This window comes from Rhipicephalus sanguineus, chromosome 6, assembly GCF_013339695.2.
Source record: "Rhipicephalus sanguineus isolate Rsan-2018 chromosome 6, BIME_Rsan_1.4, whole genome shotgun sequence".
NCBI lineage: Eukaryota > Metazoa > Arthropoda > Arachnida > Ixodida > Ixodidae > Rhipicephalus > Rhipicephalus sanguineus.
The window spans coordinates 136,767,892-136,783,504 of record NC_051181.1 but is presented as its reverse complement, the minus strand read 5'-3'; the positions used below and the strand labels follow the sequence as shown (position 1 = coordinate 136,783,504).

The following is a 15,613-nucleotide window of genomic DNA, read 5'->3' as shown; positions in this document are numbered from 1 at the left end:
TTGGCGTAATAATACTATTGGAAGTGCGTGCATGAACCAGCCTCCGATTACCTTGCATAAAGAATAAATGAAATGCTTAAACGGCTGTCTCTCACGTGCGCTCTCACGTGTGCCTGATTCACATGTGGCGCTCTGAAACGTGAGGTGGCGCAGATTTAAGTCTTGTGCCTGCTTCCCTCTCCTCGACAGTGCACCCTGTCAGTTTATCGCTGGCGTTCGTGTCGTCCGTTTCTCTTTACTGGCATTCGCGTTTGCTCGCCCTACCAAAATGATTGAACTCATCAGCGAACGCATAGCTAAGAAAAATACTTTTTTTTAAATATACGTTGGTTATGAGATGTTAGCGCTTTTATATAGCACCGGCTACTCCTTTTCCCAGATGATAGAATTCGTGAAACTCACAGAAATAAAAAAGTGACATAAAAGAGCATTGGGGAGAGTTCATGTCAATCAGTCAAGTCATCAAAATCATCACATATTACGAGGTTCATTACGCAGCGACGCGAAACACAACACAATATACAGCCCAGTCAAATAACACATAAAATGCAGTCAGACGAACACCGTATATACTGAAAATGATGCACAACGTGCAGTTACGTTACACACTGAAATTGCTAGTCCAGTCAGAAGGACACAGAATAAGTTCGTACATGGAGTGACACATAACGCGACACGATCAGGTCAAATAATTATATGCATAGAATCAGCCTAAGAGGTTTTTCAACGCTTAGTGGGACCTCTCACTGCCGAAACTTCGCGTCACTCGCATGTTTTTCAGAAGCCTTTTTACAGAAAGCTCGAGAGATCTTACGGGACGTTTTCACTAAGTGGGTGCTTCCTGGTCCCATTTATGCGCCTACCAAACTGTCAGTGTTCAATGTATTTTTCTCTCTTTTCAGATTCTACAAATCCAGATGAACGACTACAAATACCATTACCACTTCGCTACTTATGTAAGTACAAAAATAAAACCTGTCTCATTCACCAACCTCAGGCATGCGTTAGACACTGTGCAAAGTATGGAGAAGAACTGGGTTCTTTTCTTTTTCTTTTTTTTTTTACGATAGCGTGTGTGCATCTCCCCAGATACGAAAACGAAGGAAGGAGTGCAAAATTTTGAATGAGAAGAACAGATGGCTTGTTGTACGTGCACCTAACAGGCTGTCGAACAGTACCATAAACAATGAAATATAAAAAAGAACAATTTTTTTCTTTGATTGAGAAATTTAAACGGCACAACTCAGCGGACATAGTGTAACTTCCCAGGTGGGTTGGTACTGTCCCGCGTGCTCCTTGGTTGCTGTCGAAATAACTGCCTTTGTAATCTTTATCTGAATTACAAGAGTGCTTACTACTTTTCGAAAAAGCAGTTGCTGAAGATATTGTTGCAAGGTAAACCGCAGGTTTAAGTACCAATGACAGTCGTGTAAGTCTCCTAAATTTCTTTAATGTATATAAAAATGAATTCCTTCAAAAGTGGACGTTACGTGTTCCCTGTGAAAGCCTGCGGTAGGAGGCTGCTTTCCGTGATGGCTGCTTGTGAAACAGGACGCTTCCTTTCGCGTATCAGGTCGCACACTAGAGCGACTGGACCACGCAACAAGATCTAATGCAAAAATAAAAATAAAAGAAGGCTATGATAATCATCTAGCAGTCTTACCCATTTAAAAAAGGCAGTTATTCGTAGTTCATATAAAGTGGCAAGCAGAAGAGAAGGGGATGACTAAAATATTTACAAGTGAGCGCATCGAAAACGGCTCCGCTAAAAACGAGGCTTCTTTTTTATTCACACTGTTTTGATTCTTGTGTTATCTGAAACTAGAAAGAAAAGAGGTTCGTTGCGTTTCACCTGAGCTCCGCTAATCAAGAATGGAATCAATGGTTCATAATATATAAATCTGTGCGTTATATGTAAAAAAATTACGAAAGTACTAAGGTCGGCGCTGTTTATTCAACGCATACAAATAGAAGCTGCTGAAGCGTTGCAGCTCTTCGCAGGCATTTTCTATGACGCTCTCAGCATTTGATGCCCGTGAGGGCTGTTCACGAAACGGAGTTACGACCGAGGAAGGCTGATACAATAATAATAACAACAAACGATCAGCAAAAAACTGCTGACGAAGGTCCCCTAGCAACAAGCTTTTACTAAGCTGTACGTGAAAACTCCTGACGCGATCGATAGACGCTTGTTGCTCGCTTTTCTGGTACACGAAGTGACACAGAAACAAGAATGTTACCCTGAACATGAATACTGATCCTGTGCAAACGAGATAAAAAAGGGCGCTTCTTCGATGTCAGAATTTATGATCTGAAGTAACAGATAAATAATAAACTCCTAATCGTATTGATCGGGAAATCGTTCGAGCGCCTTACATATTTTACGTGTTTGTGACAGTGAAGTGAGCAGAACACAAACCGGTGAGGATTGAACTGTTTATTGGGCGAACTTGTGCACAGCAAAAAAAGTAGCACTCGCGGAGCAAAGATAACGGCGAAGACAATCATCGGTCGTCGATAAACTGACTGTTCCTGAAGCACGTCGGCTTTTACACATGCCCGATATAACAGCTCCGGAATAATTCGCGTCCGGAACTATTCGCGTCCGGCGGGCAATCTTAACAGCGCAGTCTGAGACAATCGCGAAGCTCCTCAAACATTCAGCGCCAAGCGGTTGTAATGGGTTATGGCCGATCATATAAGAATAAAGAAATAAGCGAGCGCGGCAATATTTTGATGTTCTTAGTTCGGGCCATTTGCAATCGCTTGTATCGGTGCTAACTGCATCTAGAAAGTGCGCGGTGTTATGGCCTCGACGATTCTTCGATGAATGCGTGATTTATGAACTGTTTTTCTCACCGTGTTCTCAGGACATCGAAGCCTACAACTTAGAAGATTTCCAGTACAACTTCGTCAACATCACTGCGTACCGAATGGTTGACTCGGAAAACCAGACAGTTCGGAACATACTCCGAGACATGGAGAAATTTCAACCGTTCGGGCAAAACATCCTCAACCGCACCAACGTGATTATCGTAAGTATACGTATAGCTTTGTTTATATGTGCTGAATGAAATTGTATAAAGTTACTTTGAACGTCGGTGATCGGTTATAAAAAAAATATTGTTGATTAATTCAACGATATATTACTGCAATACTTACCGTGTGTTGTAGTGTGAAAGACCCAAGAAAAATGGTATCAAGATAACATTCCAGTGAATAGCTTCGCATGTTGGTGTCAGCGGCAACGAAAGAGCAGATGTCCTAGCCAACGAAGCACTTTAAAGGCAACCGACACTTAGAGCTACTGTGAATCAGAAACTACCAAAAGAGACAATTCCATTCCATTTTTGGTTTTTATGGAATTCGCCCTTTGTAGCAAGATGACTAAGTAGCGCCGAGTCAACCCTGCTGTATGGAGTACGAACACGATGGGCCTACGCTCCTACCTGGCTGTTTGAAGTAAGGGGCTCTCCTTCCCCGTAGTGCAATGAGTGCTATGAAGTTGGGGATACAGATCATTACATCTGGTACAGTAAGCGCTTTTTCTCCGAAAGGGAGAGGCTAATAAATAATATGAAGACAAGAGGGTTTCCCCACGGATGTTGTGAAGACATTGTGTTTCCGGCAGGTGTGCAGGTGATTTGCAAGGAAGTGGTTGCCTATTATTTTACGTTTTCTGCGCGAGACAGGTTTAAGTGTTGTATGGTGAGACATACTGCATGGAAACAGTCGCTCAGGCGGAGCAACTGCCGGCCAGTTCTGCCAGGCTAACCGAGCCTGTGGCAACGCCACCACCACCACCACCATGTGTTGTATTGTTTATAAGGTTGCTCTAACACCCGCGTATTCAATGTTGCAAACAGTCTTTTCAAGCTTGATTGTAGAGGGGCCAGTTTGGTACATATCCGAGCGTGAAATGACACGCAAAAAAAAAAACAGAAAAAAAAACGGGACAACATAATGAGCGCACCCAGACACAGTGCTGTCTTTACACTCTCATTCCATTGTCACGTCTTTGTTTGTTTCACGCCCAGTTTTTTCGGGCTTTAGATGTGCACTGAAGATGGCAACATTGCTGTAAACAATGGCAAGGCATCAAGTTCAACTTAATACAAACCTGTGCGCTGGTTGGCGAGCCATGACTCCGGAGAACCAGCGCGCTCGAAGAAAATATGCTTTCACTCACACACAAGAAAAGGGCGTGCACAGACGCTGGACTTTAGCTGACTTTAATGATCGAAGAACGGCTTTTTGGGGAAATCGCATGTCAAGCACACGCGCTTCTACAGCCAGTGAGGCGCGAAAAAAAAACTTAACAACTAAAAGACAAGGAATGTCAAAATTGAAAATAGAATATAAGATAGCGGCTCACCCATGTACGTTTTTTTTGTGCGAAGGAAGGAAGGAAGGAAGGAAGGAAGGAAGGAAGGAAGGAAGGAAGGAAGGAAGGAAGGAAGGAAGGAAGGAAGGAAGGAAGGAAGGAAGGAAGGAAGGAAGGAAACAGAAATCGTAATCAGTACGAATGTAGCCAGACTAATTTTTGTAATTTATTGGGTGAACGTGTACCCAGGAAAAGCAACACCCACTGTACAAAGATAGTGGCGAGCCCAGTCGTCGGTCGTCGATAAACAGGCCTGAAAGGTGACTCAATTAAAGCAAGCATTCACATATGATAGATGGAGCGCACTCTTTTTATTCCGTAACTATATACGCATGCCAAGTTTGGAGTTACCAACGCGGGCTAATCATTGGTTATTCACAGCACGACCAGATCATGAAGCGCGCTTCGTTATCGCGAATGCCAATACTGCCAAGGAGAGTCTCAAATAGATCCCGCAAGGCAGCAATTTCGATCGCGTAATACAATTCCGCTCGCCGTTTACCGAAGTGCTGGCTATACCGTTCGCCCGGTTTGTCATGCTGTCATCCACTCTCCTATCCACGAGCCTCTTCAACTACCATTCGATTAAACTTACTAAAAAGAAAAAAAAAGGAGGGAGAAGGGGGGAGGGGGGCTTTTGCACAAAGCTTTGGCTAGAGGCGTAATAGAGTTTCAGCGGCAGCCTCTCGCCAGAAATTTCATGCTTTGACTGAGTGGACGAGGCATCTGAAATTTATTGAGCGCACCAGAGCACGCCTCGAGAACACCTATTCTAAATTTTCTGCGTTTCCATTTGCTGTAGCATGCATGCGTATGATGGTTCCATTTGCAAAAAGGCATTAAAGGGCTCACGTTCGCGCGAATATTGAAAGTAATAATTGATTTTATCGCAAAGTTCTCCCTTTTGGCGTTCACTGACGCGAAACGTATTCATAATTGAATTTTTTTTATGTAGTAGGTGAGCCATGAAGTGTATGGATTATTCACCAATGTAATTGGTAGACGGACAAATTGCTTGAAGGGCCAAGCTCTCGGCCATTATTGTTATTGCGATTGTACGTGCATCTTAACGCCTGATTCTTCTCTCTGCTTTTCATCTCCCTTTCGCCTCCCCTTTATTGTAGGGTAACACACGTTTTCGTTCGAGAGGTGCTTTGAAGAACAGAGGTTTAAGAACGCCGTCACTTTAAGGTGTTTTACCAATAGACGTCAAGGTTGCGTTCTACAAACAGTCATATACCTCACTCTTAGTTCCATTGCTTATAAGTCTTCACGTTGCGAGAGAATAAACGGAAGCAATGACATTCACATGATGTAGTATCCTAAGGCTTTATTCGAAGTGGATGCCGGTAGTCGAAGACTGCACCGTGATTTCCACGATGTGGAGTTCTATACGTTTTAGTACGCGACTATTTTCGTTGTTCTCGGCAGCCACGAATCGCCACTCATTCACAAATGGCTTCAAAGCCTCTAAGCGTCTTTCAGCGTCTTCCAACTTGCTATTCTTGCGGTATAGACTCGCTGTATGCGATGCGCAGACGGAACCCGCCCTCATGTTCGACGCTGTGTACGCCTTCGCCCACGGGCTCAACGACCTGCAACGAAGCGCCACGCTGCGCCCGGCCAACGTCTCCTGCGAGGACGAGGTCTCGTGGACCGAAGGCACCAGCCTCTTCAACCTCATCAGCATGGTAATGACGCTGACATACATAAATATGTATGTATGTATGTATGTATGTATGTATGTATGTATGTATGTATGTATGTATGTATGTATGTATGTATGTATGTATGTATGTATGTATGTATGTATGTATGTATGTATGTATGTATGTATGTATGTATGTATGTATGTATGTATGTATGTATGTATGTATGTATAACATTTCCCATTGTCGTAGACTTGCTCGCTTACCACTTTTTCACAATATTTAATAATATTTGTTAAGGTATCACGTCCCAAAACCACAACATTATTATGAGAGGCGCCGTAGTGGAGGGCTCCGGAGATTTCGACCACCTGGCCTTCTTTAACAGGCCCCTAAATCTAAACACACAGGTCTCTAGCCTTTCGCCTCCATCGAAATGCGGCCGCCGTTCGATCCCGCGGCCTTCGGGTCAGCATTCAAGCACCATAATGCGGCGGGTGTTCACAATATTTACAGAGCACCAAATTACATGGCTCTCGGTTTTTTTCTAATTGTGTAACTTGTGTTTTCTCTAGCTGGAAACCTGTTCTTAAAACACAATTTTTCTTTTTACCACGCAGGTAGATTTTTATGGCCTGACAGGAAATATCCGGTTCAACGAGGGAAACCGGACGAGCCTGAAACTAGATTTGCTCAAGCTTCGCCAGAACTTCTTAGAAAAAGTAAGTCCTACGAAGTGGAAACATGCATTGCGCATGTGAATTACCTACAAAAACTACCTTCGTTAGATTTGGTTTAGTACGCTGAGTAAACCAAATATGTGCACGCGATATTACTGGTAATATTTTAGCCCATGCAGACTTCAGGTTAATAAGCGAAACTTTAATTTACCTGGGTATTCGCGAGGGTGGCTGTCGCTGTTGCCAAGTCTTTAACTTCTTGTTGTGTACTTGATACTCTAGAGTCACACAGCTTGCCATGCTTTAACGTTTGCTTAATAAAATAAGTCTAGTGAAGGCCTCCACATAACTAAACCAAAAAGCTATGGATAAGTACCAACTAGCCCGATGTGAGTGCTTGCTAAGTCAGCAGAAGCCAGATCCTTCACAATGTGGTGAAGAGAAACTTGCAGCAACGGGCACTGTATTTTTAGGTAAAGCGGTGTTTCATTAAAGCCATAAAATAAAGTAATGTCTTGTCACTATGCAAGACGATATCAGTGCGCTCCAATGGCTATTCCATGTCTCTTATCTATTTCTATATTTATCTTATATTTACGGACACTATCATCCTCTCTTTCACTGTTGAGTAGAAGGACAAACGGTAATGCTTACATGTCTCATTTCGCTCGTAATGTCTATACATACTGCCTTCTTGGTAGTCATGAAAGTTAAAAGAAAACAGGATCGTAACTTCACTCTTTAACAAACATTTTGTGAAGTACGCTTATTTTCCTCACAATAGAAAGCGATAATCTGTGTCAGATGGCTGTGTTTACTGCCCCTGGTCGCTTTCTCATAGAAGTGAGAGGTTGCCAATGCCTCGACTTCTTACTAAGATTCTCATCTGTAATTTTCAGGTAGGTGAGTGGTCCACTAGCGATGGCCTCAACATCACAAACCACAATGCCTTCCACGACTTCGGAACCTCCAATATCACGCTTCGAGTGACTACCATAGAGGTAAGTAGCTCGCACTCCTGTTTCCACTGCCTTTTTCTCCGCGTATCACACGCACACAAAACCATGCAACTAAAGTTCTATAACATGCGAACAATCACATGCAACGTCATAAATGTTGTCAGGGATGTAGAGTTCGGAAGGGAAGGAGGAAGAATTATGTATTTTTTACAGCGAAAGCTGTTATGAGATCATTTCACCGGCCGTTTTTGGCGCCGTAGTTGTCCGCCGCCGCCGCCGCCGCCGCTGCCGCCGCCACCGCCGCCGCCGCCGCCGGTGTCCGTAACCAGTATCGATCGAAATAAGAAAAAAAAAACTAAATCAGAAAAAAATTCCAGGATGGAACGAGGTTCGAACCTGGGCCCTCTGCGTTGGGTGCCCAGTATTCAACCTCTGAGCCATGCCGGTGCTTGAAACTGCTTTGCAAAAATTACAGCGAAAGCTGTTATGAGATCATTTCACCGGCCGTTTTTGGCGCCGTAGTTGTCCGCCGCCGCCGCCGCCGCCGCCGCCGGTGTCCGTAACCAGTATCGATCGAAATAAGAAAAAAAAAAACTAAATCAGAAAAAAATTCCAGGATGGAACGAGGTTCGAACCTGGGCCCTCTGCGTTGGGAGCCCAGTATTCAACCTCTGAGCCATGCCGGTGCTTGAAACTGCTTTGCAAAAAGGTCCTATACAGGCTTCATGTCGGGAAGGAACCACATTAGCATATGCAATATAGCGTGGTAGAAGAGTAAAATAAGCACCAAGCGTCGCACAACGCGAATTCTGTAACCAGGCGTCACACAATGCGAATTGCGCAACGAGTAGGTTGTGAAATGCTTCCAACCCATTACAAAGATATGTGCCATAATTCTTCGTCGTTATCAGGCACAGCATCAACAAAGTGCGCATAATGCCTTTCATGCGTTTAGTAGGTACCACGGATCTCCGTAAAATGACGAAAAATATCACAGTGCCTGCTGCCCTACTTCTCAAAAATTAGAATGATGTAGAGCGTAGTGGGTTCCTCGCAAGTGCACTTGTATTGGTTGCCAAGGAAGCCTATAAGCGCAGATCCATTTCCTCGGGGTCTCAGTAAAATTCCAATGCTTTATAGCGTAGTGGGTTCCTTGCAAGTGCACTTGGATTGGTTGCCAAGAAAGCCCATGAGCGCATGATCCATTTCCTAGGGGTCTCAGTAAAGTTCTTCGCCCCCCCCCCCCGTCTCTCTCCCACGTCAACGTATGTTATACAGCATGACGGGAGAGGGAAATAGCGAGCGGGCGTCACCCAATGCAAATTACATAAGTGGTGGGCCGTTTAAAGCTTCCAACCCATTACAAAGGGCTGAGCCATAATTCTTCATCGTCATCAGTCGTCGCGTCAACAAAGTGCACATAATGCCTTACAGACGTGTAGCTGGTGCCTCGCTTCTCCGCAGAATGACGAATAATGGCTTAGTAGGTGCTTCCCAACTTCACAAAAATTGTGATTTGTGGCGTAGTGGGTACCTTTCTAGTCTACTTGTATTGTAGCCCCAAGAGAACGGGCTCTAGAAACGCCGCTCTTCCAGCTTTCGCTGTGACTGTGCTGCGGTTTCAGCGCAGGCCTGGCGTTTTTTTTAATAAGCAATTTACATAAGAAATATTGTAAGCCGGCTGTGCCGCTCTCAGCGTCTCTTTTGTATGTCCTGTCGCGTTTTGTGTCGTGTTCCTTGCATCATGGCATTCATGCTCGCAATTCTACACCAGCTGTCGCTGGTCATGCGGTTCCTATCTTAACAGCACGGCCTCACAATGCTCACTAGTGGGGCTGATGATTATGAACAGGAAGAAAGTGTGCAGAATTTCCAAGTAACATGGTATAGTGAAGTGAAGTTGCCGGAGGTAGGGAATATACCTGAATCAGCGCTTTCAGTCTTCCTTTGATTGAGGTGGGGACGGGAAGGGGGGGGGGGGGACGAGCATTGCTAAAGGGGTGCCTTGAAACCCAAGTCTTCCCCCCTTACCGGGTCATCATGCGTACGTCACGACGGGAGGTACGTATGTCTGTGTGTATTGCTGATCACGATGACCCAGCAAGGGGGCCTGCACCCCCCCCCCCCCTTGGACTTTGTCGTTTTGGTCGAGAGGTCTAGCCCACGCGAACGCCTTACGAAAGCGTAGCTATTAATAGCCGAAGTTGCATATGAAATAATCAGTCAATACGATTAAACGTAAGTTACAAACCTCCTTACGAAACTTCGCTTTGAAGATGCCAAGAAAAAGTTTGCAAGTTTCACATGACACATATTTCTCTGTTCCATCAAAAAAAAACGCCAGGCCTGCGCTGAAACCGCAGCACAGTCACAGCGAAAGCTGGAAGAGCGGCGTTTCTAGAGCCCGTTCTCTTGGGGCTACAATACAAGTAGACTAGAAAGGTACCCACTACGCCACAAATCACAATTTTTGTGAAGTTGGGAAGCACCTACTAAGCCATTATTCGTCATTCTGCGGAGAAGCGAGGCACCAGCTACACGTGTGTAAGGCATTATGTGCACTTTGTTGACGCGACGACTGATGACGATGAAGAATTATGGCTCAGCCCTTTGTAATGGGTTGGAAGCTTTAAACGGCCCACCACTTATGTAATTTGCATTGGGTGACGCCCGCTCGCTATTTCCCTCTCCCGTCATGCTGTATAACATACGTTGACGTGGGAGAGAGACGGGGGGGGGGGGCGAAGAACTTTACTGAGACCCCTAGGAAATGGATCATGCGCTCATGGGCTTTCTTGGCAACCAATCCAAGTGCACTTGCAAGGAACCCACTACGCTATAAAGCATTGGAATTTTACTGAGACCCCGAGGAAATGGATCTGCGCTTATAGGCTTCCTTGGCAACCAATACAAGTGCACTTGCGAGGAAACCACTACGCTCTACATCATTCTAATTTTTGAGAAGTAGGGCAGCAGGCACTGTGACATTTTTCGTCATTTTACGGAGATCCGTGGTACCTACTAAACGCATGTAAGGCATTATGCGCACTTTGTTGAGGCTGTGCCTGATGACGAAGAATTATGGCAGATATCTTTGTAATGGGTTGGAAGCATTTCACAACCTACTCGTTGCGCAATTCGCATTGTGTGAAGCCTGGTTACAGAATTCGCGTTGTGCGACGCTTGGTGCTTATTTTACTCTTCTACCACGCTATATTGCATATGCTAATGTGGTTCCTTCCCGACATGAAGCCTGTATAGGACCTTTTTGCAAAGCAGTTTCAAGCACCGGCATGGCTCAGAGGTTGAATACTGGGCTCCCAACGCAGAGGGCCCAGGTTCGAACCTCGTTCCATCCTGGAATTTTTTTCTGATTTAGTTTTTTTTCTTATTTCGATCGATACTGGTTACGGACACCGGCGGCGGCGGCGGCGGCGGCGGACAACTACGGCGCCAAAAACGGCCGGTGAAATGATCTCATAACAGCTTTCGCTGTAAAACATAATCGCTATTGTGTCACAGACTTATGGACAACGCTGACAAAATCAGCTGGCCAACTGTAACCAAGAAAGAGAGAGAAAGAAGGGGAGAGAGAGAATGGATGGAGAAAACGAGGGAGGGCCACGAGATCTACGTCCGGTTCGCTGCCCTGCACTGGCAGTAAAAGAAAATAAAACTCTTTTTAACGACGAATATTCTTCAGCCGTGGCCCGATAGGTCGCTGGTTCGTGAAAATATTCGTACGCTATTCTAGTTCGAGGAGTGTACCAACCTGAGTGATCGTTCGCAGTCCTGCCATGCATCCTCTTTCTGGCGCGTGCACGCTCCCTCTCGTGTCTTGTCAAGGTAGCCCTAATTACAATAGTGCAAAAGGATGCGTAATTAGCATGTTATATACACGTTTATAAAACAGCACCAATGAGAGTGATTGTAGGAAACCCCCTCGTTCTAGATTATGATCACGTTATCTCGACCATTTTACATGCAGTCATGCAATGATGACTACGCCGACGCTGCGGATAACATCACTGTCGTTCACTGCGATACAAAAGACTTAGCAGCGGCGCCGCCAACGTTCTGAAAATGAGTCCTGGAAACGAACATGGCACAGAACCTATTCTTTTCTCCTAATTAAATTCTGTCAGAAACGAGATGGGTAACGAAAACGTGTAATCTTGTATCTCGCTTTTGTACGAGCGGTTCTTTTGTTCCGACTATATGGGAATAAAATAACGTAAAACAAAGCGAAAACGAATTCGGACAAAGGGTGTAGGAAAGAATACGCATGCTGGCTCACTTAGTTTTTTGGTTTTTCATTTTTGAACGGTCTTTAGTGAGCGGATTTGAAGCGCTCATTTCGTATGAGGGATGTAAAACCTTTTTCGGGCGAAATGCGCACAAAAATTATTAGTAGGGTGTTTTTACGTTGATGTTTTTCATATCTCGCGTGGTTCTCAACATCCTTCATGATTTCACGAGAACGTAATAGGATTCTTGCTTCCATTGTGGCGGTGGATGGAAGCGGCGCTGCGTTTTCTTAGTCCTTCAATGTTTGTGAATACGTGTTTGCATACGCTATTACGGTTGATGAACGGGCTTTAATACACGAGAATGAAGTAACGAAAAAACTAAAAAGAATTTGTAGCTTTTCTTTAAAAAAAAAATTCCTCTCGTTCTTTCGTTTAGGAGCAAGAAAAATGGAAAACACGAAGTTCTTCCTCGCGTTTCTGGCCACGTTCCTGGCTTTGTCCAAAATGAATACCTTTTCTTCCAGCTCAGAATAAAAAATAATTATAATTTATTTTATATAAAATATCGCGCCATATTCACCCTAGATGCCACAAAAACAGATTATCGTGTACTTCTTGAACAAACTCAATTGCGAAATCGAAATTAAGGCATACAGTGTCTGCACATTACATTATTTCTTCACTTCTTAGCACACTTCACAGTAACACACACAAAATTTTTGTTCGTCAGTATCGTGAGCTACGTTAAATGTATATTTTACCTTGATTATTACTACACGTTAACTACGTTACTTTAAAGGAGTACTGACACCTTTCTTCGAAGGCGAGTTTACTCTGCCATACAAATCTCCTGCATGCAGAAACGGCTCTGAGCAAGTGTGAAGCTCAGCAAATGCTGATAAGATATTTTATTTTGATATTAAAGTCAATTTTTCCATAGCGCACCTACTGACATCGACACTAGCTTAACGTCAGGCTACAGTACTAATTCTGGTGACTTCACGCAGCAGTCTGGCAAGTTGTGATGACGTCAGGTACCAAAACTTCCACGATGGCCGCTTGTGCGTCAGCAACGGAGCCACGGTGCGGAGCGGCTATGGAAACGTTACTATATATTGTACGAACACGTGACGTGAAGCTCATACCGTATTGTGACGTCAGGATACAGTGGGAACCAAAACTAGCTTTCAGAAACATACTGTAACTGCTTTTTCAGGGTACACTTGCGCTTAGCATTACCGTTTTTTGGCTCTTGAGGGCTTGGCCTTTCGTTTGACGCAAAAAAAAAACGACAACTCAAGATCTTCGTGTCAGTACCCCTTTAAGCCTTCATGTCTACTTTACCGGGCGAATATTTTGTCGGACGCATTCTGCTTGTGGTGTGCGGTAATTTCGTAATGATTGTCGTCTGCCGCATTTACTACTTTTACTTAAAAAGGTTCGCTTAAAAAGGTTCTGGCTGCAGGCTGATCAAACTGCAAGTATATGTGGCTTTTACATGTAGTCCTACCCTCATTATTGGATACCCATGTTGCCAGAATGAATCTGGCTGTAGGCTGATCAAGCTGCAAGTATATGTAGCTTTTACGTGCAGTCTTGCCCTCATTATTGCGTGTCCATTATACCGGATTAAATTAACTGAAACTCAAATTCGAAAGTAGGTTCCGGGGACTTACGCGCTAGAATCGTAGTTTGGTTAGAGGCACGTTATATCCTTTAGGGGCTCCGGAGTAACCTCGGCATCTGGGGATTTTGTTAACGTGCACTTACTTCTATGAGCACAAGCGTTTTCGCATTAGTCCCCCGTCGAAATGCGGTCGCCGCAGTCGGTGTCAACCCGGGACCTCAAGTCATCAGTACATAAAAGGGCCACAGAAGTACTTTCTCTCATTTCGTGCTTTACAACACGCGAAAGCTTTATTGCCGTTGCCGGAAGCACTGCAGGGGAGGATGTTTTGTAAGGGAGCATTGTCGTTTAGCATGCCAACTTTAACACCGTATCAAAACGTGTCTGCTTATTCGAAGATGCCTAGAAGCAGCTGCTTGTGGCAATAACTCACGACATCATTCCACGCTGTTTTCTACCATAACACATCATACACGCTGTTTTGTTTACCTCTCATTTATGGTCCGAGATCATTACGTGAGGGGAGACATGAAAAAATACGCGAGGCATTAAATAATTAGAGCAAACATAAAAACGAACACACTGGAAGATGCGGTTATAACAATGCAAGAGTTACAGGATCTATAACAAACACACAATTCGTTGGAAGATCAAGTGCAGGAATCTTTTTTTAAAGAACTGAGGCAGTCCCGTGATTTTTAATTGTTGCTGATACGTTTACACCTTCAGACGGTGAGATAAGATCGCTAATTCTGAGAAGTCTTTTGGATAATTTTCCCTACCTAAACGTTTCGTATGCCGTTACAATAATTCCATAATTTTTCTTACGGAATCCGCATAAAGTCCATATATATTCCATATATTTGCCATATATTTTTGTAATAACGTTACAGAAATATATGGCATTATTGGAATGGCATACATTACGTCTCAGTAAGGTCAGAACGTTTGAAGATGAAGCCAGCTACACTGCTGTTTTTATTATGACTCGCGGCTTGTGATACTGTGGTATATATATTTACACTGCAACACCTCGTTTATCGGTGAGAGTCGGTTTGAACCAGATTTCTTCTCGACCGAACTCCATCGTACGAAGGGGACGCAGCCACTCGCTCCTTGAGCGTTATAACGAAACGAACCCCTTGAGCGGGCAGTATAGAAAGCGTACAATGATAAGGCACGACTTCGCTTCGTGAAAAGGGTGACGGAAGTTGCCGGAACCTAGAGTGGTTGTACTGGGCACTGCGCACGGAAAAGCGAAGTTACCGGTGGCTGGCACGTCGGTCAATGGTAGCGCCCACTTGTGAGAGGAACGACCGAAAGCTGCAAGCTCCGGAAAACAGGAGATGAACACTCCCGAGTCCAGCCACATCGTCCTGTGGGCAAGTTTTGCTAGAGTTGAGTTGAACTAGAAGACATCCGCAAAAGCTTGTTCCACCTTCGTTCCCTCTTAACGGAAATCATTGAAGCACATTGATGTCACCGTTCGTTGGAAAAGCGATGCAACTAATACTGTGTTTCATTAAGGAAAGATTGAGAAATAATTGGCCTAATTTTTGTATAGCGAGAATGATATTTCTTTGTTAGTTTCACGTTACTCTAGACACTGATATTAAATCAATGTGATGGTAAAATTTGTGCGTAGAGACGTGCTTACGCAAAGTTGAGAAGCCGAAACATTCGTGACATTCTAAAAGTGTGTCCATAACGAACTTCAATTTCTGCAAGTCTATACAATAAGCGTAATGTTCTGCGCTATCTCTTATATATTTAACCATACCTCACTCATTTTTCTCCACGGCCATGGTTGCATTGTGTCTGGAAAATACCGATTCTCCTGAATTTATAAAAAATATTACGTGAAGTGAACAACTTTGGCGGAATCTTTGCCCAAATGAGTTTGGGATGAGTGAATAGAGCATAGTCTCTTTTTGCGCTGATTTCTGAAAGTGCGCAATGAATTATATTAGAATATGCATACCCTGAATTGAAACACACAGCCTATAAGTTTGACAATCAGATTTCTAGAATATGATATATGCACCTCAAGTATGCTTTTTTTCG

General features: G+C 44.0%; 1 protein-coding gene across 1 annotated transcript in view; it reads left to right on the top strand.

The window, feature by feature from the left end:
• The window catches only part of LOC119396506 (glutamate receptor ionotropic, kainate 2), a 347,512-nt gene that overhangs the window by 324,003 nt on the left and 7,896 nt on the right, over nucleotides 1-15,613 (top strand). Inside the window, exons 6-10 of the mRNA XM_037663756.2 lie at nucleotides 903-956; nucleotides 2,871-3,035; nucleotides 5,923-6,075; nucleotides 6,654-6,755; nucleotides 7,613-7,714. Of these exons, the coding sequence (XP_037519684.1) occupies nucleotides 903-956; nucleotides 2,871-3,035; nucleotides 5,923-6,075; nucleotides 6,654-6,755; nucleotides 7,613-7,714 (576 nt within the window). The remainder of the gene's footprint in view (nucleotides 1-902; nucleotides 957-2,870; nucleotides 3,036-5,922; nucleotides 6,076-6,653; nucleotides 6,756-7,612; nucleotides 7,715-15,613) is intronic.